General features: G+C 45.9%; 1 protein-coding gene across 4 annotated transcripts in view; it reads right to left on the minus strand.

The window, feature by feature from the left end:
- Positions 1-27,510, minus strand: part of LOC129838311 (probable helicase with zinc finger domain) — a 56,298-nt gene that overhangs the window by 13,721 nt on the left and 15,067 nt on the right. For all 4 annotated transcript variants that reach the window (XM_055905239.1, XM_055905249.1, XM_055905221.1 and 1 more), the window contains exons 12-23: positions 24,035-24,371; positions 21,901-22,031; positions 20,024-20,203; positions 18,870-18,971; positions 17,524-17,702; positions 14,948-15,066; positions 10,411-10,556; positions 9,722-9,869; positions 8,241-8,424; positions 7,009-7,237; positions 3,385-3,661; positions 593-644 (exon numbers count right to left, since the gene is read on the minus strand). In XM_055905239.1, coding sequence (XP_055761214.1) covers positions 593-644; positions 3,385-3,661; positions 7,009-7,237; positions 8,241-8,424; positions 9,722-9,869; positions 10,411-10,556; positions 14,948-15,066; positions 17,524-17,702; positions 18,870-18,971; positions 20,024-20,203; positions 21,901-22,031; positions 24,035-24,371 — 2,084 coding nt within the window. The remainder of the gene's footprint in view (positions 1-592; positions 645-3,384; positions 3,662-7,008; positions 7,238-8,240; positions 8,425-9,721; positions 9,870-10,410; positions 10,557-14,947; positions 15,067-17,523; positions 17,703-18,869; positions 18,972-20,023; positions 20,204-21,900; positions 22,032-24,034; positions 24,372-27,510) is intronic.

The following is a 27,510-nucleotide window of genomic DNA, read 5'->3' on the forward strand; positions in this document are numbered from 1 at the left end:
GCAGTGATTATTGTGATGATAGTAATAATAACATGTACACTGTTATGACGGTACTCTTGGTGCGCTTCCCTGTCTTCGCCCTAGCTCTCCGTCTAAAGGGATGGCACAACGTGCCTCCTATCCATCTCTCCCCTGCCCGCCTGGTGCTTTCTCCATACGGGGTGACTAGATTCATGGTGACAGCGCTCCTACACAGTAGGGTACACTATGCTCTGTGCTACAGCTCTCTAATAGTGCATATTCGCATCCCAGTGGAACGTGAATCCAATCAATGGAAAAGAAAGAAATAGTGTTCTTCCTGTATCAGGACTAATGTAATAGGTTTGTTGTTTTTGGAGAAGAGGGAAACACGTGGAGAGATGGAAGTTTAAGTCTTGGACAGTGCTTCAGCCTCAAACTACATACAGCTAGAGTATAGTGTTCTTGACATGGCAGTATTTACTCGTACACTAACAGCGGTCACTGTTTCGGTTTGTGTGCGAGCGGTTTGTACTGGGATTGGTGTGGACTCCAGAAAGAGCATCCCAAAGTGGATACAAATAGACAAGTCAACACTCAGACGACGGAAGGACGAGGAAAGACGGACACTCACCAAATCCTTCAGGTGGGAAGTGCTCCGTGTGGTTCGCATGTTGACCTTTCCCCTGGAAGAGAATGAGAGAGAGAGAGAGAGAGGGAGGCATCCTTAGAAAGCGCTGGAGCGAGAGAAGGGGAGGAGTGCGAGGCTCCCTATATGAAGCGGTGGGCAGGCGACGGCAACCGTAAGGTCCGCGGTGGCCCACATATGTCACAGTGGCTACACGGTTAACGCTTCCAAAACACTTTAAAATAGCCAACACTGTTGAATCTAAATGGCAATAACACTCTTGGAGGATAACGCATTCACTGCAGCTCTTGAATATAAAGCCACCGTGTGGATTCATGAGGGAGGCAGTTATAGTATTCTAGGGCCAGGAGTTTTACCTTACGTGACCAGACTAGGGAAAAACGCTAATAGAAAGAATAAGCAATGGGTCAAAACATTTGAAACATCCTGCATTTGAGTTCGTAGCGAAAGTAGGCTTTCGTGCGGTCACGTCATGTGGGCAGAAATACTACTGGTCCTAAGATATCAAAACGACGTAGGTTTTCTATTTTCCCACTCCTCGCTTCCTTCTTTAAATCATTTGACCAATTCTATGCTCGTAGAATAATGTCCATCCTATACTCGCGTGTCATTTGATAATCTCTTCAGCTGGAACTGGGTGTTCTATAGCTGTTATGATGGTCGCATAGAGAAGCGCTTCCTTACATTACTACTGTATTAAAAGGCTAGCACACATCACGCACGGTTTTCATCAGTTTCTCTGCTAATGAGGACTGACACTAACTGGCGTGAGCAAGCAAACACAACACCCCATTTAGCAGACACTTTTCCCCCAAAGCAACTTACACAAGCACGCACCAATAAGTCTTAATTATCTCTCTCCATCTCTCCCTTGCCATACAGAGAAGAGGCAATTCTGTGCCCCCTGGTTCCATTTTAAACTGCCTCACGACATCGGGCAGTATCTATTTTCAAACAACAACAAAGTCTGACACTGATTGTTATGTGACCAACAACACGGAAGTTCTCGATCCAATTGCCTTTAGGTGGATTGCAACCTGTTGCATTATTGATGCACGGAGGAATGTACACAATAATCTACTTTAGCGTGTCTTAGCGTAGCCGAGCTGAGGTTAGGTGGTGGTGTTAACTGATAACAGTTGACGTGGTTTCCCTTGGGGGGGGGGGGGCTCATGATAGGTTAGATGGCTGGTTTGGGTTCCCTTTATCGGTTTAGACACTCAGGGAATGCTTCTTGTAGTTGTGTTAAACTATTAGAAGTGTGAGCCTTTTACTATTAAATATAACCATTATTTAACTAGGCTAGTTAACCTAGTAATATCATCAACCATGTGTAGTTAACTAGTGATTATGTGAAGATTGATTGTTTTTTATAAGATACGTTTAATGCTAGCTAGCAATTTACCTTGGCTCCTTGCAGCCACAAGGTCCTTTTGCTGCTGCACTCGCGTAACAGGTAGTCAGCCTGCCACGCAGTCTCCTCGTGGAGGGCAACGTAATCGGCCATAATCGGCGTCCAAAAAGGCCGATTACCGATTGTTATGAAAACTTGAAATCGGTCATGCCGATTAATCGTCGACCTCTATTCGCAATGTCACTCCTGCCAAGCCAACCTCTGTCACAGGTGCAATACAGTGGCTAATAATAGCTCCATTACATCTGCCTGGCATAGATTCTTCTAGGTCTATGCCAGGCCAGATGACCAGTGCCACACAGCTAGAGGGGGAGATTGAGACAGAGCTGGAGGACACCTTCAGACCAGGGGACACCGGGTGATGGCAGCAGCATTTCCTGCTTGGCAGCCATATTGAACCAGTGATATTAGGAGCTCGGAACAAGTCTACACAAAGTGACAGCAATGTCAGATGCACCTGGAGGATGAATACCTGATCAAGATGGGCTCACGCGCTCTCACACACACACACAGTTATCAGTCTGGTCACACAAGATGGCAAACAAACTTTGTCGAAAAGGTCTGGAGACGTTTCTCTGCAGCAGTGTCTCTAGAAGATGCTTTTATCAGCAGCGTTATAGAAGGTAAAGTAAAAATCCAAAACAGTCCATGAATGAATACCGATACTGTTTACCGCCCAGCCCTACATGGCAGGAAACAGCGAGCCTTACTACTGACCTTTCTGTATGGAGTAGTATTTTAAAAAGAGTAAGAGCCCGTAACCAACCCACAGACAGCAACTGTCTGCACGTGTGTGTGATGTGGATATCCACCTCATTAGATGCAGTGGGCGATAGAGGGGCCTGGCAGCTGTGGTGATTTAGTTCACCTTTATGCCGGTAGCGAGGACAGCAGAAAAACAGTTAACATTTCCACAGGGCGAGACTAAAAAAAGAAAAAACATTTTCGAAAAGTAAAACACGGTTTTGCGATAATAATAAAACCAATTACCAATTACGTTGTATTGAACTGAAGTTTATTTAATTGAAAATAAGATTCATTCCTTGAGCCCTAAAACCACTGACTACGTGAGTGTACTCTTGTATTACTACCGCCAAGACAAAGACACTGGATAGCCAGAGCCATGCATCCCTCTCATTAGGGCTGTGACAAAGGCATGGAATATTAGATGAAGGTAATTGGTCAGCCAAATGATTACATTCACCCCAGCGTTGCAGTTCTTGACACAAAAACCTAGTGCAACAAAGACCTCAATTCACAGTACCTCCAGCCTTCAGTATCCTAGTACATCTCCACACCCAAGACCCATAGCCCCAAGTGCCCAGCTGCTCTGCCACCCCTCCCCCAGGCTTAACACACTTACCTTCGCGGGAGACTGCTGCGGTTGCTGCTGCTGCTGGGGCTGCTTGATGGCCGTGTGTCCCTGGGGGTGTGGGTGTTGGTGATGGTGTTGGTGATGATGGGGGTGCTGGGCCGGCTGGGGCCGCAGGGCGCGGGGGATGAACTCGGGCGCCAGCGGGTTGAGCACGTAGGTCTTCTTGAGCTCAAGGGCCTCCAGCTGGGCCTTGATCTGCTCATAGGTGATGCCGTGCAGGCTGGCGTTCTCGTGGCAGATGGAGATGAACTTCTCCCAGAACTTTCTGTGAGAGGGGAGGAGAGGGGGTGATGAGACTGGCATGGACATACATGCACTTTATCGTGACTCTCGAACGAGCGGTTGCACACTCGTTCACACGCCAACTTAACAGGCATTACTATTTCAAGAAATAGATAGTGCACACACACACACACACACACCTTCAGATTGAAGTCACGTAGATCACATCATTACGCTCTTTTTGTTTACAAAGCCCTGCTCTACAGACTTCCGACTTACCTGACATCACTGTTAAGATTTAAAATGACAAGTTATCAAACCCATTCACAGGGTTGGTTAACTCTGGACTCTTTTAGGTAAATCAACCTGAAATTTCCTTGCACCTCACATGTGGAACGATCTACAATACGCTTTAAAATTTGAGGAATTGGTGCCTCTAGGGCATTTCAGACTGTTGTTAAGGGCCATTTTTTTCTGGATAATGTCTGTTTTTTTATGATTCTGCTTAGCTTTTCGTGTATTGTTGTGTATAATAACGTGTATTTTAATGTGTGCATGAACGTGTAGCTGAATGTGTATTGGGGTGCTATATAGGGCTCATCTGTCAAGAATAAAACAAAAGGTCGAATCTTGATGTGAAAGGCTCCTACTTTCAGAATTAAATGATTAAACCACCCACTGTGGTAGATATTACTCCAAATCATGTAGTGTAGCATACATGCGTAAATCATGGTCCATTTAAAAAAGGCCTATTGTAGGCAGCAACACCAAAGCAAATTAAGTTAAAAAAAATGTCTTTAGTGGGATTGGCATGTTCAAAACAGCTCAGTTCTGACGAGTAGACCGTGTGTGTCTATGATTTGCATGTTTGTGCGTTTATGAGTGTGTACGGAAACAACACAGCTTGCATAATGTCCGGGTGAACAAACATTTCCGGAAATTACTCAGATTTGCATATTAACTGCAGAAACCTGCGACCGAGGGGAAAATAAGCTGTCAGCCCATTAAGGAACAGAGACCGGTCCCTATTCACAACTGTCCCCTATTCACAACGGTCCCCTTTGTGAAATGACATCATCAAAATGAGACGGGTTCCTATTCACAACTGTCCCCTTTGTGAAATGACATCAAAATGAGACGGGTTCCTATTCACAACTGTCCCCTTTGTGAAATGACATCATCAAAATGAGACGGGTTCCTATTCACAACTGTCCCCTTTGTGAAATGACATCAAAATGAGACGGGTTCCTATTCACAACTGGCCTTTACATCACCGGTATGCGACAGCTACAGGTGCTTTCAAATGACACCGCACACTCGTCGCAAACCCAACGAGAAATATTCAAAGAAGGGGTCAGAGTTTGTGACTTGAAAATGGCCGTATCTAGAGTAGACGTCTCTATGAAAAAGCATCACTATGACGCAAGCTTGCGAGACTCAGTCTACTCCCCAAAGGGGTCAGTTCCATTTCAACTCCATTTACGGAGTAAATTGAAAAATCCGTCTAAGATATTAATGGAATTGAATTTACATTTCTACGAATCTCTAGCTTCACTCTGAAAGCTAATGCAAGACTTTTGTGCCGGTATCAAATTGAGGGCACCGCACAAGTATGGCTGGTGTGGTACAGTGCTTGTCGCTATTTTTTTTTAATCAATCAGGCGTTAATCACCCCCCCCCCCCCAAGACCACCGCTATCCCATCCCCTCCGATTACTCACGTTTAAGGCGTCGCTTCCATGACCCACATCAAGCCCACACGGGAAGCATGGACGGAGACTACTTCACAATCTGTTCATTCTGAGTTAAGTCCAAATAGATGGCGAATTCTATCAATTGTACACAAACCGTAAAACAAATCCGAAGTGGTAAGTTCACTGCCAACTTGTTTGTTTATTCAATGTGCATTTATCAAGAGCGCGACTGTATTCCACACGTCACTCACTAAAGACAACGTGGATCACGTGAGCAATAATAGAAGCGTCTAAAAAGATAGAGATAACATGCCTGGTGACGTATTTCACTGTGGAGGGGTATATGTGTATATAGAACTGCTATGGCTGCTCTCTGTAGTCGGACTGCTTAACCTTTGTGGCTACCCGCTTGTTTATCTGACAGGCACAGCAGAGTGGTGTGTGTGTGTGTCCAGTGCCGTGTTCTTACCAACATGAGGGGGGGGGGGGGGGGATCTGTGACATATCGAAAATGAGTCAACACCTCAATCATCTCTCCCTCTCGCTTTCATGCTCCTCTTACCCGCCCTCCATGTGCGTGCTTGAGTGTAAATGTGTATCAGCGAGTGTGTGTGCACGTCACGCGCCCATGTACTGTGCAGCCTACTCTATGGGGCCATGACCAGCCCACTGGTCTGTTCTTTTTAAAAGGTGACAGTCTGACAGTCTCCCCCCCCCCCCTCGCCGGGCATTAAGACAGTCCATCTAAACAGAGCTTCTTCCTCGTTAGCGCCAGATATATCTGGTTTGCCGACGCTCAACAGTTGCCATGGCGACGGGAGAGAGGGACTGCAGCTGAGGGAGGGTTGTGTGCGTTTGCAATGGGGAATGGGCTAGCAGAATCTGTGCCCCAGCCCTGAAGAGGTTTTGAATATGGGGGAAATATTAATCAACACAGAACTAGGCAAAGTGTCGATTTTGGCTTAATTCCATTCAGGCCAGAGATGAGAACTCCTTAGGTCACAAATAGCTGCACCAAATTCAATACCCCCCCCCCTCATCATATTTCAGTTCCATTGGAGAAAAACTAAATTCCTAAAATATGGTTTCAGAGTAGCACCCCCTCGACAACATGACAGCATTATCAAAACAAACACACCCCATGAAACGCAGCACATTGCTGATGTCAACGGCTCTGGCAGGGCCTGTGCGTTATGATGTCATCCTAAGCGGACACTCCACAGGCGTGCATTTGAGAGGGTGTGTGAATGAGTGTGTGGGGCAGAGGTAGAGCGAGGGACACACAACCCCCACAGAGCTACTTCTTCCTGCACAGCTGGCACACTGACTGTGCCCCTTCCCCACTCACACACACAGCAACGCGTAACATATTTACTGTGAGCCTTCAGAACATGTAATGGAACAAGAAAACAGTAAGATGTCAAACCCAGTCAAGAGCAATACTTCCACGACTAGGACGTTATCAGGGAAAACTCCAGGCCCTGTTTGAATGCTATAAAAACACACCCATCCTTCCTTCGTCCCTTGGAGTAATTCAATGATCTAACCCAAATTGATAAGTGTAAGCAACAGTTCTACCGTATCGCTTTTCCCAATCCAGACATGTCAGATCAGGGATTTCTTCAAGGATTCATTTAAGTATTCAAAAAAAGGGCCCTCACCCATGACAACAACACTTCCTGATCTGTTTTTCGTACCTGCAGCGGCCCACCGAACAGAGCGCTATGGGGTCTCCCACCACGGCCACCAGGGACTGGGCGCGAGTGATAGCCGTGTTGAGCAGCTTGTAGTTGGACAGGAAGCCGTAGTCCAGGTCCTCCGTCGAGTCCTCCACCAGCTGCTCCTTCCGCTTGATGGCCGTCTGTTTGTGCTTGCAGGTGTGCCGTGTGCGCACAGTGCTCAGGAAGAGCACTCGGAACTGCTTACCTGGAGAGAGTGTGTGGGGGGGGACATACAGGGCGAGTTTAGACCTTAATTTTCAGCCATTGAGCACTGAGGAGCTAGTGTGTAGTATGTCAAACGTTAATAGTAATGAATTGCATTCACACAATGCTTTTTCATTCGGTCACTAAGCGCTACTGGTCATATTCAGCGTGCTTTCGTGGATATTCATCTCATAGAAACATAATTACTAATTCATTACATTATAATCATTATATGATCCGAGTACCTCGACCAGGCGCTGACATCATTCATGACCCAAAATACGATCCAATTACGGCAGAAATTATTCATGATAAAGCTTAAGCGTTTGCAAAACATCAAAAAAATACACTATTCACACCCTCTCAAACACCAGGTAGTGTGTGTGTGTGTACTGTACACCAACACCACATTGAGAAACAGAAACAGCTGTGTGTTGCGAGATCCGTCCTGATCGCTGCATCTTCTCCTTAATAAGAGAGTTAACGAGCTGGAAGCAGCAGCGTATGGCTGGGAGTGTGTGTGTGTGTTTGTGTGTGTGTGTGTGTGTGAAAGAGAGAGAGAGTGTGTGTTGCCAATGGGAGCATTAGCCTCGTCCTGGAGACGAGAGGAGCTGCTAGATGAGAGACAGACTACATTAGGAGAGAGGATGTGAAGTGCTGCTGCCAACTGAGAGACTGACAATCTCTGAGATGTCGGGTAGAAACGGGAAGGGTCACACTTCAAATCGCTGGCTCTCTTAGAATGCCAAAATAAATAAATAAATGGGAGAATGGGAAAGTTCCACAATGAAAGTCCTTCAGTGTATGAGTAATATGGGATTTGATCTTTGATCTTTACAATTCCATTGTGATTGCGGTATTGACATTTTTATTCTATTTGATCGCAAATATGTGCCAAATGGCCGTCTGTGCCATGGGTTACAGTGGAATGTAGTGTCATGAGTTAAATGAAATAAACACAGGTCTAATTGTAAGGAAATGGATCAATAAAGTATTCTTCTCACCTTGGACGTTGAGCACCCGCTCCACGCTGACCTCGTGCATCCTCTTCTTTCGGAGCTCGGCGCGGATGCGGAATACCTGGTCGGCGTAGGGCGACACCACGCCGATGCTGCCCTCGTCCAGCTTGCCCCACGCCACCGGCCACTTCTTACGCATCTCCTCCACCCGCTCCACGATCTCAAACACCTCGGGTAACACAGGAGGGAGAGACTGGTTACAAGTGCCTGTGGTTCTCATAGATCATGTCCAAAAACCGGCATCTCTCTGGGGTGAAGATTCCCCTAGGTACAGATCTAGGATCAGCTTCCCATCTCCCAATACTAGCCTTAACCATAAAATGGGGGAAACGCTAAACTGACCCAAGATCAGCGTCTAGGGGCAACTTCACCCTACTCCCCACGGACTTTTTCATGGTTCTTCGAGCTGGATAGAAACAATTGTCCTGGAAGGCAGGGCGCCCTGCCTAGCTCTTTTGCCTCCCGCCAAAAACCTTTATCATCTTCTATTGGTGTCAATTGAATCTTTACAAGCTCAACACAGGAGACAGTCAATTTTAAATCAAGTTGTTGGCATTATTTACGAGTCATCAAAGTACTTAACCAGGGCCTAAAACCCTCAAAGAGAAAGCAGAACTAAAGAGAGGGTGGAAATGACTGCTGCTCAGGGGGTCTTTTCAGCCGAGAGGAGAAGGAAAAAAACGATGAGAATCCAGACGTCACATCAGCAGACAAACAGGACACACACATAATCAAGGCAACCTAAACCTGTGACATTATGCTAATGTCCCGAGCCGTTTGACACAGGTGCAGTATCATCAAAGGGAGGCAGGGTAATTCCTATGACAGGTTGGCGCAGCGCTGTGATAAGACTAGATCCAATTTAATTGGGCAGCTTCTGTCAGCTGGGTTCAGGGGTCAACTTAGCAAGGCGGCAGCGAAGCCTAGTGGTTAGAGCATTGGACTAGTAAACGAAAGGTTGTAAGTTTGAATCCCCGAGCTGACAAGGTAGAAATCTGTCGTTCTGCCCCTGAACAAGGCAGTTAACCCACTGTTCCTAGGCCGTCATTGAAAATAAGAATTTGTTCTTAACTGACTTGCCTAGTTAAATAAAGGTAAAATTAAATTTAAAAAAAAGTCACCCCTCAGATTTAGCAGAGGCACCTCTGAATTTCAAACTCAGTCGCTGGAGTGCCTGGTTTTGAATGCTGGGCTTCACGAGGAATTAGCATTTCATTTGCAGGTATTTTCCAAATACATGTCTGGTTGTGAAGCGCAGTAAACAATATGAGGCACAAGTAATACATCACAGTAATGTTATGTGGGGTGAGTTTTGTTTGCGTGTGCATTTCAACTCAATCCCATTGAATGATTAACCATTTCAATTCACCATGAATGCGCTAACTCAATCAACATTCAATTAACCAATTCATGCTATCACTGCAGTCCTAAGTCAGTGGTGTACAAGGGAACAAAACGGTGTATACCTCTGCGTTGTTGTAGTAGGCCGTGCTGTTCTTCTCCTGGACGTCCTCGCCGCGCGCCGTGAAGAAGGTCAGCGGGTAGAAGTCCTTGTGGGACGGCTGCTTCCCGCTGGCCATCAGCTTCCCGTCGTAGAACAGTTCTGACGTGTAACTGAAGGCCGGTAGGGAGGGTGGGAGACTTAACATCAGTGGGTCAACCCAAATGTCACAGTTCGACAGGTGTCAGTTGAGAAAGGCATGGTTGAACGGGTGTGCATTGTATATGGCAACTAATGTTGCCATCTGTTTGGTTAGTTTTCCATTCCACACGGTCCTTCTTTCATAAACCACAACCTAAAACTTTCAGCATCCCCATCTGAGAATTAACACCGTGGTCATGGGACTCCGAGTGCACATTGGGCTTTTATTTCTGTCAACAGCCAAGGGGGACTACCAACTCGGTCTCCTGCCTGCATAAAATCTCCCATTCGTAAACGATGTTGCTGGAGTCGGGGTCAAATGTTATTTATCCAACAAATCGATATTCGGAGTTTAAGTCTCGATATAAGATCGTACAAAATATTCTAACTATAAATCTCCCACCATCACTATTGTTGAGTGTTTATTCATGATGCGCTGACTGTACCGCCCTCCCCTCCCTCCGCTCTCCTCCTCCCACCCCCTCCTGGTGGTGTGATAAAGTTCACACCTACCTGATGATAGCTTCGTGGGAGCGGTAGTTTTCACAGAGCAGGATGCGGCAGGGGAACTCGGCTGGGTAGTGCTCGTACAGCCGGTCCAACAGCGACACATGCAGGTTCCGCTCTCGAGAAAACTCGCTGTACACAAACGGACTGAGCTGGAGGGAGGGAACGGGGAAAAGAGAGGGATGGAGGTAGAGAAGTGAGGGCAACCCAAAAGCATTTAGTAAAATGTATCTCAAGTAACATACCCAATTTATTTGTATTTTGTTTCTTTTCAATGCAACAGGGATGTGCAGGTGGTGATATAGCCTGACTGGAGTTGTCTCTTCTGCATTTGTAGTCAATAAAACTGCAGCTGTACATGTTTGGTGGTAATATTTGTTTTGATCCAAATTCACTCTACATTTACTTGTGGAACAGACATCTTGCTGCACTCAAAAAGGCTCAATCAATTTCTTCCCGACAGCTCATGTCACGTAGTCTGTGCAGACAACGCAATGCTCCAAATCAATAATGTCCCGTCCAGCCGAATCAAAAATGGTTTGACCTGTGGCTCCAAAACCAAAGAGGCCCGGTATCCTACCATCGGTAGCTACATTCCTGCTGAGATGTTTTGCCATTAGTGTGATTTGTCAAGTTGAGTTTGATTAGCCGTATGTACACATGGTATACACTAGAGGTCGACAGATTAGAATTTCTCAACGCTGATACCGATTATTGGAGGACCAAAAAAAAAGCAGATACTGATTCAAATTGGCCGATTTATTTATATATATTAATAAATAGGCCCAGACAGACAGACAGACAGACAGACAGACAGACGAGAGAGATATATATATAGATATATATATAGATAGATATGTAATAACGACAATACTGAATGAACACTTATTTTAACTTAATATAATACATCAATAAAAAGAGCCTGCTGCTGCCTACCACCGCTCAGTCAGACTGCTCTATCAAATCATTTAATAAACACAGAAATACGAGCCTTTGGTCATTAACATGATCAACTCCGGAAACAATCATTTCGAAAACAAAACGTTTATTCTTTCAGTGAAATACGGAACCGTTCCGTATTGTATCGAACGGGTGGCAACCCTAAGTCTAAATATTGCTGTTACATTGCACAACCTTTAATGTTAAGTCATAATTATGTAAAATTCTGGCAAATTATTTACGGTCTTTGTTAGGAAGAAATGGTCTTCACACAGTTCGCAACGAGCCAGGCGGCCCAAACTGCTGCTTATACCCTGACTCCGCTTACACTGAACGCAAGAGAAGTGACAACTTTAGGCACCGCATTGATTATATGCAACGCAGGACAAGCTAGTTAAACTAGTAATATCAACCATGTGTAGTTAACTAGTGATTATGTTAAGATTGATTGTTTCTATATGATAAGTTTAATGCTAGCAAGCAACTTAACATGGCTCCTTGCTGCGTGCACTCGCGTAACAGGTGGTCAGCCTGCCACGCAGTCTCGTCATGGATTGCAAAATAAATCGGCCATAATCGGCGTCCAAAAATGCCGATTGTTATGAAAACTTGAAATCGGCCATTCCGATTAAAATCGGTCAACCTCTAGTATACACTACCAACTAAATACTAACTTGCAGGTTCCTTCGACAATGCAACAATAATAAATAGTTAAAGCCCCGAAAACATGCTCAGCAGCATCTTTGAAAACTATTACAGACTACAAAGGGAAACCCAGACGCGAGCTGCCCAGTGACGCGAGCCTACCAGACAAGCTAAATGCCTTTTATGCTATCTTCGAGGCAATCAACACTGACTGTGTGATAACGCTCGCAGTAGCCGATAAGAGCAAGACCTTTAGACAGGTCAACATTCACAAAGCCTCGGGGCCAGACGGATTACCAGGACATTTACTCAAAGCATGCACGGACCAGCTGGCAAGTGTCTTCACCAACATTTTCAACCTCTCCCTGACCGAGTCTGTAATACCAACATGTTTCAAGCAAACCACCATAGTCCCTGTGCCCAAGGAGGTGAAGGTAACCTGCCTAAATGATGACCACCCTGTAGCACTCACGTCGGTAGCCATGAAGTGCCTTGAAAGGCTGGTCATGGCTCACATCAACAGCCTCCTCCGGACAACCTAGACCCACTCCAATTCGCATACCGCCACAACAGATCCACAGATGACGCAATCTCAATCGCACTCCACACTGCTCTTTCCCACTTGGACAAAAGGAACACCTATGTGAGAATGCTGTTCATTGACTACAGCTCAGCGTTCAACACCACAATGCCCACAAAGCTCATCACTAAGCTGAGGACCCTGGGACTAAACACCTCCCTCTGCAACTGGATCATGGACTTCCTGACCGGCCGCATCCAGGTGGTAAGGGTAGGCAACAACCTGTCTGCCACGCTGATCTTCAACACTGGGGCCCCTCCGGGGTGTGTACTTAGTCCCTTCCTGTACTCCTAGTTCACCCACGACTGAGTGGCCAAACATGACTCCAACACCATCATTAAGTTTGCTGACGACACAACAGTGGTAGGCTTGATCACCGACAACGATGAGACAGCCTATAAGGAAGTCAGAGTACTGGCAATGTGGTGCCAGCACAACAACCTCTCCCTCAATGTGAGCAAGACAAAGGAGCTGATTGTGTACTACAGGAAAATGTAGGCCTAACAGGCCCCCATTAACATTGACGGGGCTGTAGTGGAGCGGGATGAGAGTTAAGTTCCTTGGTGTCCACATCACCAACAAACTATCCTGGTCCAAACAAACCAAGACAGTCGTGAAGAGGGCACGACAAAACCTTTTCCCTCAGGAGACTGAAAAAATTTGGCATGGGTCCCCAGATCCTCAAAAAGTCCTACAGCTGCACCATCGAGAGCATCCTGACCGGTTGCATCACCGCCTGGTATGGCAACTGCTCGGCATCTGACCGTAAGGCGCTAGTTGGTAGTGTGAACGGCCCAGTACATCACTGGGGCCAAGCTTCCTGCCATCCAGGACCTATATAGTAGACGGTGTCAGAGGAAAGCCCATAAAATCATCAGAGACTTCAGTCACCCAAGTTATAGACTGTTTTCTCTGCTACCACACGGCAAGCGATACCGGAGCGCCAAGTCTAGGACCAAAAGGCTCCTCAACAGATTCTACCCTGAAGCCATAAGACTGCTGAACAATTAATCAAATGGCCACCGGACTATTTACATTGACAACCCCCCTCCATTTATTTTGTACACTGCTGCTACTCGCTGTTTATTATCTATGCATAGTCACTTCACCCCTACCTACATGTACAAATTACCTCAACTAACCTGTACCCCCGCACACTGACTCTGTACCGGTACCCGCTGTATATAGCCTCGTTATTGTGCTACTTTTTATTTCAGTTTATTGGTAAATATTTTCTTAACTCTTCTTGAATGGCACTGTTGGTTAAGGGCTCGTAAGTAAGCATTTCACGGTAAGGTCTACACTTGTTGAATTCGGCGCATGTGACAAATAAAGTTTGATTTGATTAAGATGCTATTAAGACACACAAAACCCCTCAACAGCAATTATCTCTAATCTGACACTGGCTGAACTAGATTGTTTTGTGTTTGTGGTAATTTAGCGCAAGGTTGGACCTCCCAGTCTCAGGGGAAATGTTCAGCCAGGCTTTTAAAAGAGGCCCACACAGTGAATAGAAGACCTGAAGTCAATAGGAGCCGTGAACCTTCATTCACTATTCTCAGCCTACTTCATTCAGCCGAGACAAAAAAAACATCCAATAATGAACAGTGATAACAGATAGAAGAGAGGAGGAGGGGCAAAGAAATCCTCCTCGGCAACAGACACGCAGCGCACAGACAATGTGCAACAGATTTAGATGTAGAGGGAGAGATAGAGGGGGAGAGAGAGAGGCAGAGAGTGAGACCGAGAGAGAGAGAGAGCAAGAGAAAAATAAAATGGCAGGAGGATAGACAGGAGAAGGGAATTGAGCATGTTTCGAGGCATTGTTCCTTCTGAGAGAGGGTGCAAGATTGAGTAGAATAATAATTACAACCTTTATCGTAACGTTAAACTCCCGCCGGGTTTATTTATCTACTGCCTACTCTTAGTCCTGTCGCACTCAATAAACACAGTGTCCAGAACACAAAAAGAAACGGAAATAAGAGGCTACTTTGGAGTGTTCCACAAAGCTTGACTAACAGGGGGAGTTTAGTTTACCTCGTCTGACTGGACTGTGAATGGTAAACATGCTCTCTCGGCCAAGTTCTTTCTTTCCTACGTCTGTTTCACTCGCGGCCAATGTGAAGTTAGCCACAGGCTAACGACGGAGTGCAAAGCACACGGAAATGTAAAAAGGTCTTGAGCGATACACTGGTTTTTATTTGCTGGCTTGGCAAAGGCCTGCAGAACTCGAAAGTCATTTGCATGAGAGAATACAAGTAAGGCTGCAAGTTTTCCCACTCTGACCTGACCCTATAAAAAAGTAGTTACAGTGAGAGTTTGTTTCAAAAGGTCAGAGTTTGTTCAAACCAATGACATCATTCTAAACCGCAGTTTCACCTGCATGTGGTCTCCAGCCAGCACGATGCGGGTGCTTTTGCCGGCCAGCGCGAAAGGCATGATTGTCTCACACTCCATGGCCTGGGCCGCCTCGTCCAATAGGATGTGAGAGAAGAGCCCTGCGGACACAGAAGAACAAAAACCATTTCAGTCAGAGCACCGTTAGATGACCCATTAATTACCACGAGGTGAGGATTCATTTGGCACCTTGAAACAAACATAGCACAGGTCATTGCAGGCTAGCAAGTTCAAGACTTTAGCAATGTCTTGGTCTGTGGCGGTGCTCATGGTGAATGCCATCGGTAATACTCAATGACACATGTAACATCACAACCTCATTGGATAATGATTGATTTCGAAATCGTGTGGTATAGATCTGCCATGTATAGTTTTGCAGTTTGGTCCTTTTGGATCGGGGGTCCAACGTTCCCAATGCGTTGGTCTTAGTCGTGACTAGAGCTTTGCACTTTAAAAATATTAAAATTGACAAACCTTAACTTTCTAACCGCAAATAAACTAATGACGAATGCTCCCATGTCCTATTCGTTCTGTAAACTTGTAGGCCTACTTTAGATGTGCTTATTGTTCCAGCAAAAAAAGGTTTGTTTATCTTCTACCCCTTCTGTCTATCCCTCTTCAACAGTAGCCACTACACACCAATGCTGGTTTTGCTGACGTTTGAAAGGGTTTGAGCGGTGGTGTCCCCGATTTAAAATACTCAAACATTTCTCAGTCCATGAGGAGAAGGTCATGTACAGACTGTTTTTTGTTGTTGTTGGTTTCTAGTCCGTCTGGCTTTGTGATTGCACAGACAGCAAAATAGAAGAAAAAAAACAGGAAAAAGATAAATGCCGCCCTGCCTTCTGCACATCTCTCCGTCTCTTCCTCAACTTCAGACAGTAGCCGCTATACACACTAAAGCTGGTATTGCAGACGTTTGAAAAAGGTATCGAGCGGTAACCCTGATAAAAAATAAAAAAAAGAGGCTCAAACGCTGCCTGGCACATGAGGATGAAACGGCATAGTAGAGGACTGTCGGAGCAGAGCAGGCAGGGAGAAGTGGAAGAAACAACCACTGTACAGCCGCGTCCAAACGCCGCAACATTTCCACAAGAATAGTACAGTATGATGGTGGAGAAACGGATCAATTGAGGGCGTTAGAGGGTTTCACGGATTTGTCTTTAACGTTTGGAACTCGCATACTTCCGAATAAAAAAAATAGAAAACCCAGACAGGAGTTGAATGCATTCACGTTCTGTATAGTGGAAGCACATATTTACAATATTTATCTTTACAACAAATTATTTTTCGCAAAATGCACGACAAAGTTTTGTATTCGTGTTGAGCGTTGGAACTGCAGTTGCACTTGAGCAAGAGATGAAATATAAAGCACATTTTGCCACCTATTGTAGTAGGGTTGTTTGTGTATGGCACCCTGTATGTCCGTTAAAGAGTCTACAAAGACACCAAAGTACCATAAATTCACCTCCCAGTGTCATAGGAATCATTATTAACAGCTCCACCCTCATAAATAGGCAAAACAGAAAAGTACGTAAGGGTCTGTAACGTACCGAGGCTGAGCGTAAGAGGGAAGAAAGGCAGGTTCTGTTCTGTTAATGAGCGGGGGCAGTTGGACATGAAAGGGGGGGGGGGTGGGGGGGGCTGTACTTAATTGTGCACATGCCTTACGGGGCCGTCTAAGAACCAGGGGACAAATTGCATTTCCCCATACCCGCTATCATCATATGTCTAACGATGGCTGTGGAATTTGGCCTGAGCTGTGGGAGGAAGGAGAGCCCTGGGGGTGTGGTGGTGTAAGGAGGTAGACTATTTAGGAGAAAAATGTAGTTCTCTCAGTCATCTCACACACACACACACACAGACAGACCATTGGCTGCCAAAAGCCTGGCCCATAGAGAAGGGATTAACAAGCCCAAACAAAAACAGTTGAGAGCCAAAGCAACCTGGTCGACATGTGTACTGGATTGGTGATTTGTTATCACTACAAAGGAGCGGGAGGGGCTCCCAATTGGCTCATTTGTCGGCGGTTTTCATCAACGGCGAGCGCGGGAGATAGATGAAACGCGAGGGGGGGGGGGGGGGCCTAATAAAGTGAAGTGCAATGCTATACAGGCAGATGGTGTTCCTAAAAAACAGACAAAGCCCTCCGCTGACACATTAGAGACGGCTATTAGCTCGCCGCTGACAAATTGGTTTGTTTTCGTCGTCTTTTCAACTCCATCTTAAAAGGACTTCTTTCCTCTCTCCACCGCCTCATGCCGTTACGGGGAAGGGGTGGCGGCTGATCTAAAGACGCGCTGGGGCGGATTTGAGATGTGTCATGTAGCTACGGTACGTGGGTGTCTGGATCGTTTTAAGGCCCTGTTGTCATTCCGTTGACTTTAAAACAAAACCGCTTGGTAAACGCTTAAAATGTGGCCTAAGCCGTTTCAACAGGCAGTTTGCAGTTGCATTGCTCACTTGTTCCTGGCTATACAGCTCCTTGTGTCAAGTAGTTATCCCACCAGTGTGTGATACGTCAGCTGTATATGCTACGTCAGCGGTTAGCCACTCACCTGGCTCCAGGTCCAGCTGGCAGAGGTACTGGGAGGTGCTGAGGGTGACCACCACCACCCGGTGCCGGAGGATGTCCTCTCTCTCGGGCATCTGGAAAGTGTACTGTGTGTTAGAGATCAGACAGTACTGCTGCACCAACGGGTGGACAGTCTTCACCCAGCGGTTCCTGAAGTATACCCTGGGGGGGCAGAGAAAGAAGACACAGCGGGATGGTTAATTCCAGACAAACTGGGCTGACAAAATCAAAAGTAGCAGATATTTACGTTGAGAAGTACCTATTTACTGGTTTTAATATGATTGGGATTCTTTATTTAACATTTCAATTCCTGAACTAGCAACATCTTGACTTTTCATACTTTTCGCATTTTGCAACTGTCCTGACATTTTCATATCACTCCATTGGTCGCATCTTGTCTCATTCCTTACGGGGTTGTGTGCCTCGACAGGGTTTAGCGGGCTCAAAGAACTGTCTGTGTATCGCCTTCACAGCATGCACACGTACGGCCTTCTCACTTGGCTAAGCACACAAAGCCCCGGGAGAAATTGGCTGATAGCCCAATTACATGGCGATTACAGTGGGATTCCCAAAACACCCCTTGGTATCAGACCATCAGTCAAGTGTAACAAGTCATTTGGCCCTCTGGGCCCTCACTGCCACATGGGGTATGGCTAGAAGTCAGGGAAACATTTTGATTTTGGGGGGGGGGGGGGGGGCTGGATTACAGTTACTGTGATTAGAAGTCACAGAAGCAGTAGTTGAGGGAAGGAGATTGAGTGTAGGTGAGAAAGGGAGGAACGCAGGAGACTTTATGCCACAGCTGCTGTGTTGTGAGGCCGGGACACATCTCCTCAGAGAGATCCGAGGTCTGCCGAGCTCACTGCCATGAGGCAACCGCTGTTCAGTTCCGTTCCACCTCTAATCTCAATGGCGTGGACGGATCAATCCACCCGTGCTTCTACATCTGCATTGCTTGCCGTTTGGGGTTTGAGGCTGGGTTTCTGTATAAGCACTTTGTGACATCTGCTGATGTAAAAAGGGCTTTATAAATACATTTGATTGATTGATCGATCATTGATTTTGACTGCGATTCCATGCAGTCGATACAACTACGAGTGGATTCGGGTTTGTTGATGCCTCAGGCTACAGCCAGCAGGGAGAACTGAATGCCTGAAAGCACACTGTTCACAAGAGGTGTGGATTGATTTCAGGCGGCAGGTTGGATACTGTAACAGCAAAAAAAAGAATGAATATCCTGGAATAAAGCAAGTGTTGTGTCTTATGAGGGTCTCGGTGTTCTGAAGAGGTGCTGCAAACCCCTTGTAAACCTCTTCTGCAGGCCCTTACCTGAGAGGTCTTGCATGCGCGTTGCCCGCTTCTACGTATGGATGAAGGTAGTCCTTTATGTACAGGTCAGCTGCACTGTTGGAATGGGTGCAAATGAGGACCCTGCGAAAGAAAGGGGATAAATGTGTCAGCGCTTAAGAGATCTTTTAACAAATAAATATGCCCGGGAGATTTTGTTGACCACCTGATCTGACCAGGGACAAACTCCAGGCCATAACAACAAAAGACAAGTAGGTATGTCAGAGAATCACTGCATAGAAGTGACAGAACACCTACTGTTTATACGTTGAGGCAATACAGAATATTCTAGAACATTTATTTTGATGTGAACATGTTAACACGCTCCTTAAACAGCGTTGCAGGAACGTTGTGAACTTGACCGCATGTACCTACTTCTCAGAAAGTTAACATCGTGATGAACAACTGTCTATAGGGGTCAATCACCCTCCTTGTATCGGCTTTTAAAACATCCATAATTCATTCCCACCATATAATATTTAACATAGTCAGTTGGAAAGTTTCAGATGAATATTGTATTCCTACACATTTTTCAGAACAGATTTTTTTATTATGCATGAAGGCTTTATAAAAAAATAAATAAACGTATCTTATGTTCAAGGCCAAATGCCACAATGTATTCTATGATTTAAAAAATAAATAAAAACCACAGGAAACATTGTCGTTTCCTATTTTTACACTAGCCAATATACATTTCCTGTCAGCGTCTCGCCGTACTAACAAGAGAAGGGGGCAAAAAGTGGGAGAGCGGGAGTCTTCAGGGCATTTTGCGTTCTATTACAACATGGAATTCTGTTGGAACTGAGATAACAGGCCGTTGTAATGACAATTCAATTGAACACATGGTTCACTTGAATGGAGATTAACCATCCAAACACAATCAACCAACCAATCGCTGCCTCAATCCCATTCGACTGACATTCCCTTAATCCACACACATCCGCCCCAATTGCCTTCAGTGACACATTCTGATCGGAAGATACACCCAACTTGACAATGTCACCCTGATGGTTAACTGTCAACTCCAAGGCTGCCTGAAGCCCCGGGAGCAGCAGTAACCTTTACCCTTTCGCCCTTTGCCCTTTTAGAGCGACCTATCTGGCCGTAAAGGAGTTGGCGTGTGGTGCCCGCCTCACCTGCTGTCGTCCTGCTTGAGGATGTGCTTGACGGCCTGTGCCAGGGTGAAGGTCTTGCCCGTGCCGTAGGGCCCGATGATGAGCACAGGGGGCAGGGGGATGGTTAGAGGCGTGGTGATGGCCAGGATGGCCTCCTTCTGCTTGGCGTTGAGACGCGGGTCCAGCTGCTCGTCCCACTGCCTGCAGGGTGACAGAGAGAGAGAGAGGGGGGATGAGATACGGGAGGAAGAAGGGAGGAGGAAGATGAGATTCACATTGACACTAAGTCGGCTGGCTGGCGAACAAGCAGCATCGCTCATGGGGTTCCTGACACAAGGAGGGGGACATTTGTCCACACACACCAAACCTCTTAAGTCTGATAAACCGTGGGCCAGTCTCTCAGCATCTCAGTCCTCATTAGAAAGCAGTGGCCAAGTTGAGCTGAACAGCCCGCCCGGTCGATCGTATACAAGCCCAGCCATGCTAAAGGCAGCTGTAAGCACCGTGAAGGGGATGTGAATAGGTAGGGCAGAGGGACGGATTCAGGGATCAGTGGGGATGAACGGAGAGCCGGGTCAGGGTTTAAAACTGAGCTGGGAGGCTCACCCACAGAGTAATGAGGTCTGAGGGAAGAGGTGTGAGGAGGGTTGAGGTCTTGGAATGGCTGGCTGAATGGCTGGCCAAAAGCACTGTGTATGGGAGGTGAAACAAACAGACACACACAGGGTGCACAGCTGGTCTGAGAAACCGAGACAAGCGTATTGGCGCTGGCCAATTAGCTTATACATGACCAATCAACATGGCAGTCAATAGCCACCATGCAGTCAGGCAAGGCAGGGGCTTTGTTAGGCCTACATAACAAGTAATATAACCTACGTACTCTAACAGGCAACACTTTCCACATTATTTCAAACCCATTTTTAACACCACTCATTCTCATACCATTATCTTAATGAGGTGAAGCACACGTGGACCCATAATATTTAGGGACTTTATCCAAATTGGTTACTGCCATATGGAGCTAGTTAAGGTGGTGATTGTACTAATAACCATTGCCAATATTGTAAGTGTTTCCCCCTTTATGCATTTAAAATTGTGGCCACCACTGCAAAACACATATATAAAACACAGGAAGAACCTGACTTGTTGATCTTTCAGTAGCAAAAGTTCAAGCGCATGAAGTCTTTAATCAAAGCATATACAGTGTTAATCATAGTCAGTAAACCAGATAAATTAGTTATTTGGAAGCATGAGATTAGTCTTGACTTTGTTGACTCTTGGGTTCGTGTCAATAAAGATTACTCTGTGGCCCTCCAATAGTTGTCCGACTTTAGCCGGGAGAACTAAAAGCTTTTTAAAATGGCCGCCTAGTCAGCGAGTCTCGGTCACCTTTCTCAACTTCATTATGATGTGAAGGTATTAGCAAAGCTAATTTACCGTGCATGTTTTAGGGAGACTTCTCTATTTAACCTAAAGGAGTATGCAAGCTAGAATAACAGTTTACACACACACGTAGGTTATAGCTTAATCTTTCAAAAATAAAAAGTCCTCTGACAAATGTCAAAACCTCACATGGATCAATGGAGGTGAGTAAGGGGCCTGTTGGGTGGATGCTGATTAGCAATGGCTGTCCTGAACCTGTTTACACACCATGGAACAGGGGTTGAAGGATCTATGTCAGGCAAATTCAAATCTGGAACACGGAGCCAGTGCCACTTCTGATTTTCATTATTTCCCTCAACGACCGATTTAGACCTGGGACACCAGATGGTTGCAACTAATTATCAGGTACAACAGAAAAATGGCGGCAGACCTCCAGGCTCAGGTGTGAATACCCCTGGTGGGTTGAATAGTACCTGGTGGGGCTACAGGAATTGTGTGTGCTCGTGCGTGCGTACCTGTTGGGGCTCCAGGGGATGGTGGGGGTAAGGCTGGTGTCTGGGAACAGGATACCGTTGTCTTTGATGCGGTCCAGAGCATAGTGCATCTCACACAGGGGCAGGCGGTTCAACTGAAACTGCAGCTCCACCTGGGGCAGAGGGGGAACACGGGAGTGGGTACTCGTGGACAGTGTGGCCACGGTCAGAAGACAGAAGTGGTCTTGGTTAGTCGTCGTCAGGTCAGAAGCAGTCAGTGTGGTCACTTATTTAGGTCACTCTATCCAAGTGTTGAGACTAAATAAAGAGCCAGTTTAGAGGAGAGCCTCAGCTGGAAACAATTGGCTCTGCACAACTGACACATTACTCAATGACCTATCAACACACTGCTAAAATGGTTGTTACGAATTTAAACTGTTGCTCTCCCTCGCTCCTTTTCATGGACAAGCAGCCATTTATAAGGTCCTATGAAATCGGTCAAATTTTACGAAGGCCCCCCCCCCTTCAGGTTTTCACTCTTTTTTTAATAGAAAAACAACTAAATTGGATGTTTGAATTCCACAACAATACTCAAACCATATCAGGAAACCACTTTTGAGGTCTGGAAAAACATTGAGAAATGTAGATTTTGGTGTACTTATTACCCTTTAATTTCAGTGTGCACCTAGGAAGAAGCCGATGCTTAGATATATTTTTGTAGCGCACATGTGACGGTAGAGTTTGCAAAAGAAATAGCCACTGGATATAATTTTGTTAGGTAAGCATAGGCTACTTTGTGTAGTTAACATTTAATTGAGAAGGTTTTTAGGAAAGACTTTATTAGCATCGTCGCTAACGGCTACATACCGAATGATTGATGCATTCTGTTCATGTCTAATGATAAACTTGCGCACTTCTGTGATTCCGTCCGTGTCCTCCGCATTGCGGATTTTATACGGCCCTGGTGTGGTTACCCTTTAATTCCATTGCGCATCTAGAAAGAGGCTGGGGATGTTTTTGGAGAGCACATGTGATGGTAGAATTTGCCAAACACATACCTACTGGATTAATGCAAATAATCATGATATCATTCTTCCAGGTAAGCATAGTTTCATTCATAATAGCATGGGTATCCACAGGGTGGCTAGACAGCTAGCTTTAATTCCCCCATCGCCACAGGCCCTGTCCTAATCACTTAGCCAGACGTGAGCTGCTAACAGGTACAGTAGCCAGCGGTAAAGTGTGGAGAATGAAAACAATTTAAAAGAACATTGAGGGGAGAGAGACATTCTAAATGGCAAGAGGATAAGGACAAAGAGCAAGAGATAGAAAGGCAACCAAACGTCACGCTCCAAAACACCACGGACAGATTATTTCCCCAGCAACAGGCTTGTTTGGATAATTGCTCATGCCCGGGCCTCGCTTTCCCCCCGCCAGCCCATCATTCACACCGGCGAGAAAGATCAGCCTTCAGCCGCCACTGGGCAAAGTAATCTGGATCTCTCGCCGCACTGGCAGAGTGCAATTTTCCCTGGAGAGCCAGCCTTACCGTCGACGGCGCTAACCTTTGTGAAGTGGTAATCGATACGGGGACCTTTCACCCTGAGAGTTTGCTTTCGCTAAAGCATCAGACGTCGGAGAGGTGGAGAGGTGAGCCTTTCATTAATGATTTCTCAGCTCTCAAAATGGCAGAGGACACAATGGAATGGGAGATTGAAAATATTGAAAGGACGGGGTGGTGGGCCTTTAAGGGGTTTAAACCATTCACCTGACTCAGAGAATAGTTTCTATGCCATCTCCTCTGTCCGTGCTGACATGGGACATGAACAAGCTTTTCGAGGCTGACGCCATGTCAAGGGAGAAGTCCTTGTGACTCAAAAGTATAGACCTCACCCGTGGTGTGATTATGTGTTGTATTGAACTACAGGGAACAAACCACACCAAACAGCCTCCATATTGCAACATGGCTAGAATGGCACTGACTCCATACTGGACTTTAGATCCGTTCAGCCAATAACCTACCCACAAAATGAAATAGAAAAATACCTATTGTGGCAGCTGCCATTCTATAAACCAGTTGAAAAAATAAAATATATTCTAACCAATCAACTCTTCTGTAGCAACTTGTTGCTAAGTCAATCACACAGTGTTATACAACAATGTATTTTGTTCGTACCTGCAGTTCCCTATCAGGTATCAAGCCCAGCTCCTCGCAGCAGTCCTTGCATATCCGCAGGAAGATGTAGTCCTTGGTCTTCTCTTCGATGCAGGCCTCGTAGACCCGCTCCTTGACCCCCGGGGGCTGGCTGCACCACTCCTGGCGGGCCAGGGGCAGCAGCAAGACAGAGTTCACTTTGGTCATGACAAGGCGGCCCGCCAGCGTGTCCTCCGACAGCGTCTCCGTCAGCTTGAAGCGGGCGAAGAGCTGCCCGTTCTGGGCGTACTTGGCGCCACCCGAGATGCCAGTCAGCATGAAGCTGGTGACCAGCTGGAGGTTGACTTTGATGTTGAACCTGGTGGGAGAGGAGAGTTAGCGTCATCAGCCAGAAATGAGGTTAGGAATGGGAGCATTAGCATTGTTAGAAAAGGCTAATATGACTGACGAAAGGGGAGAGTAGGCCTAAGCGAAGTTAGCCAGAAATGGACATTAGCAATGTTATCCAGTGCTGAGGCGACTTTGATGTTGGAACTTGGGAGGGGAGAGGGTGGGACGGTAGCAAAGATAGATAGCAATGAAATGGGACTGGTCTCATCGTGTCGAAAATATGCACCATGTTTAACTGGAATAAGGTTGAATCAATGTAACTTCTTAACTTCTAGAAATTTGACATTTTCACATTATTTTAATGCAAAAAGCAGTTGTTGTGATCCAAAGAGGGCCAACGTTTTGCAATGTGGTTTACAGGACAAACTTTTTGCCCGGAGGCATTCACACAGACCGTTGTTAGTGTTAGAAACATGTTTGTGTTGGGTAGAAGGATCTTCTGTTTGGCATGAAAAATCTACCAATTCATCACTTTCTATTTCAGCAGAGTGGCAAAACAGACTTGGACCATATGTTTCAGCTTTAGGAGTCCCTTATGTAAGCTCGGGCCCTTAGAGAGCATTGCAGATTGATTGTTGAATAATCATTCAGACCCCTTGACTTTTTCCACTTTGTTAGGTTATAGCCTTATTCTAAAACGGATTTAATATTTGGTTTGAGGAGAAAGAGGACACGAGTTGGGCCATGTGGTCATGGGTGGTTCATGGACAGCCAAAATGATTTTCTCAGAGATCAATAGCTCTTATCAAGACAGCAATACTGGGAGAGTATTTGACAGGGACATTAGACTATATTATAGTATCATTGATACAATATTCATATTATATAGCCTAATATTGTGTATTATCAATTACAGTTCATTCATAAAGTATTCAGACCCTTTGACTTTTTCCACTGTTAGGTTACAGCCTTTAATATGTTTTCCCCCCACATCAATCTACACACAACACCCCATAACGACAAAGCGAAAACAGGTTTAGACTCATTTTTTTTTTTTATATACCTTATTTACATAAGTATTCAGACCCTTTGTTATGAGCCTCGAAATTGAGCTCATGTGCATCCTGTTTCCATTGATCCTCCTTGATGTTTCTACAACTTGATTGGAGTCCAAAATGTGGTAAATTCAATTGATTGGACATGATTTTGAAAGGCACACACACCCATCTACATATGATGTCCTGCATGTCAGAGCAAAAACCAAGCCATGAGGTCGAAGGAATTGTCCGTAGAGGATTCCGATACAGGATTGTGTCGAGGCACAGATCTGGAGAAGGGTACCAAAAATATTCTGCAGCATTGAAGGTCCCCAAGAACACAGAGGCCTCCATCATTCTTAAATTTAAGTTTAGAACCCCCAAGACTCTTCCTAGAGCTGTCTGACTGGCCAATCAGGGGAGAAGGGCCTCGGTCAGGGAGGTGACCAAGAACCCGATTGTCACTCTGACAGAGCTCCTCTGTGGAGATGGGAGAACCTTCCAGAAGGACAACCATCTCTGCAGCACTCCACCAATCAGGCCTTTATGGTAGAGTGGCCAGGTGGAAGCCTCTCCTCAGTAAAAGGCACATGACAGCCCGCTGGCATTTACCAAAAAGGCACCTAAAGGACTCAGACCATGAGAAAACAAGATTCTATGGTCGGATGAAACCAAGATTCAACTCTTTGGCCTGAATGCCAGCATCACATCTGAAGGAAACCTGGCACCATCCCTACAGTGAAGCATGGTGGCAGCATCATGCCACGGGGATGTTTTTCAGCAGCAGGGACTGGGAGACTAGTCGGGATCGAGGGAAAGATGAACAGAGCAAAAATACAGAGAGATCCTTGCTCCAGAGCGCTCAGGACCTCAGACTGGGGCAAAGGTTTACCTTCCAACAGGAAATGAACCTAAGCACACAGCCAAGACAATGCAGGAGTGGCTCCGGGACAAGTCTCTGAATGTCCTTGAGTGACCCAGCCAGAGACTTGAACCCGATCGAACATCTCTGGAGAGACCTGAAATAGCTGTGCAGCGATGCTCCCCATCCAACCTGACAGAGCTTGAGAGGATCTGCAGAGAAGAATGGGAGAAACTCCCCAAATACAGGTGTGCCAAGCTTGTCACGTCATATGCAGGAAGACTGGAGGCTGTAATTTCTGCCAAAGGTGCTTCAACAAAGTACTGAGTAAAGGGTCTGAATACTTTTGTAAAATATATTTCAAGTTTAATTTTTTATAAATGTGCAAAAAATGTCTGAAAACGTGTTAAGGGCTTGTGTGTAGATTGGGGGGGGGGGAACAATTCAATCAATTTTAGAATAAGGCTGTAATATAAGAAAATGTGGAACAAGTCAAGAAATTCACAGGTCCTAGATCAGGTTATTCTGATGAACAGATTCCCCTTGAAGAACACCCCACGAAGCCACACTTCCCAGACACAGATTAAGCCCTGTCCTGGACATAAAAGCACTTTAAACTGGAGAATCTCCATAGAACATGCTTCTTGTCCACGACTCAGCTAAATCTGTTTCCCGGGAAACCGGCCCTCAATGTTAAATTGGAAGATTGAGAGGAACCCATCATTCCACAGCCCCAGGCAAATGACAATAACAGTGATGAGGGGGAACAGTGACGGAGGGCAACCCTGGTTACTTCCACTCGGGTGACTAAGCGAAGGCTTGGGGGCCTTTGATTCGGTCTTAAAATCAGGGTTGGACTGCTGTGATAACCTGGTCTCGTTCTCACCTTCCACTGAGGAGAGCAGCAGGTGCCGAATTACAGGGGGGTTTTGGGGAGGCGCCTCAGTTTATACACAAGAAATGACTTATATTCTAAAACAAATTTCCTGCTCTGGGGAAGCCGAGGAGATATTGATTATTAAAAAAGGGCTTTAGCTGTGTGCCTGGCCACGTGTGGTACACACACACGCCCCTTTTACTGTAGAAGACCGACTCTGACACCTTGTGGTGGGCCAGTCTCACAGACCTCCACTCAATCCAGACTGTCGCTCCGTACTGTCTACACACTAAAATGTCTATTTGCAGGTATCAAGAGGTGTGACTGACTAAACCTCAATAAAAAAAGACCACTAAAGGACCAACCCTTCGGAGAAAACAGACTCAAAAAT

The sequence above is a fragment of the Salvelinus fontinalis genome, chromosome 3 (assembly GCF_029448725.1).
Source record: "Salvelinus fontinalis isolate EN_2023a chromosome 3, ASM2944872v1, whole genome shotgun sequence".
Classification (NCBI taxonomy): domain Eukaryota; kingdom Metazoa; phylum Chordata; class Actinopteri; order Salmoniformes; family Salmonidae; genus Salvelinus; species Salvelinus fontinalis.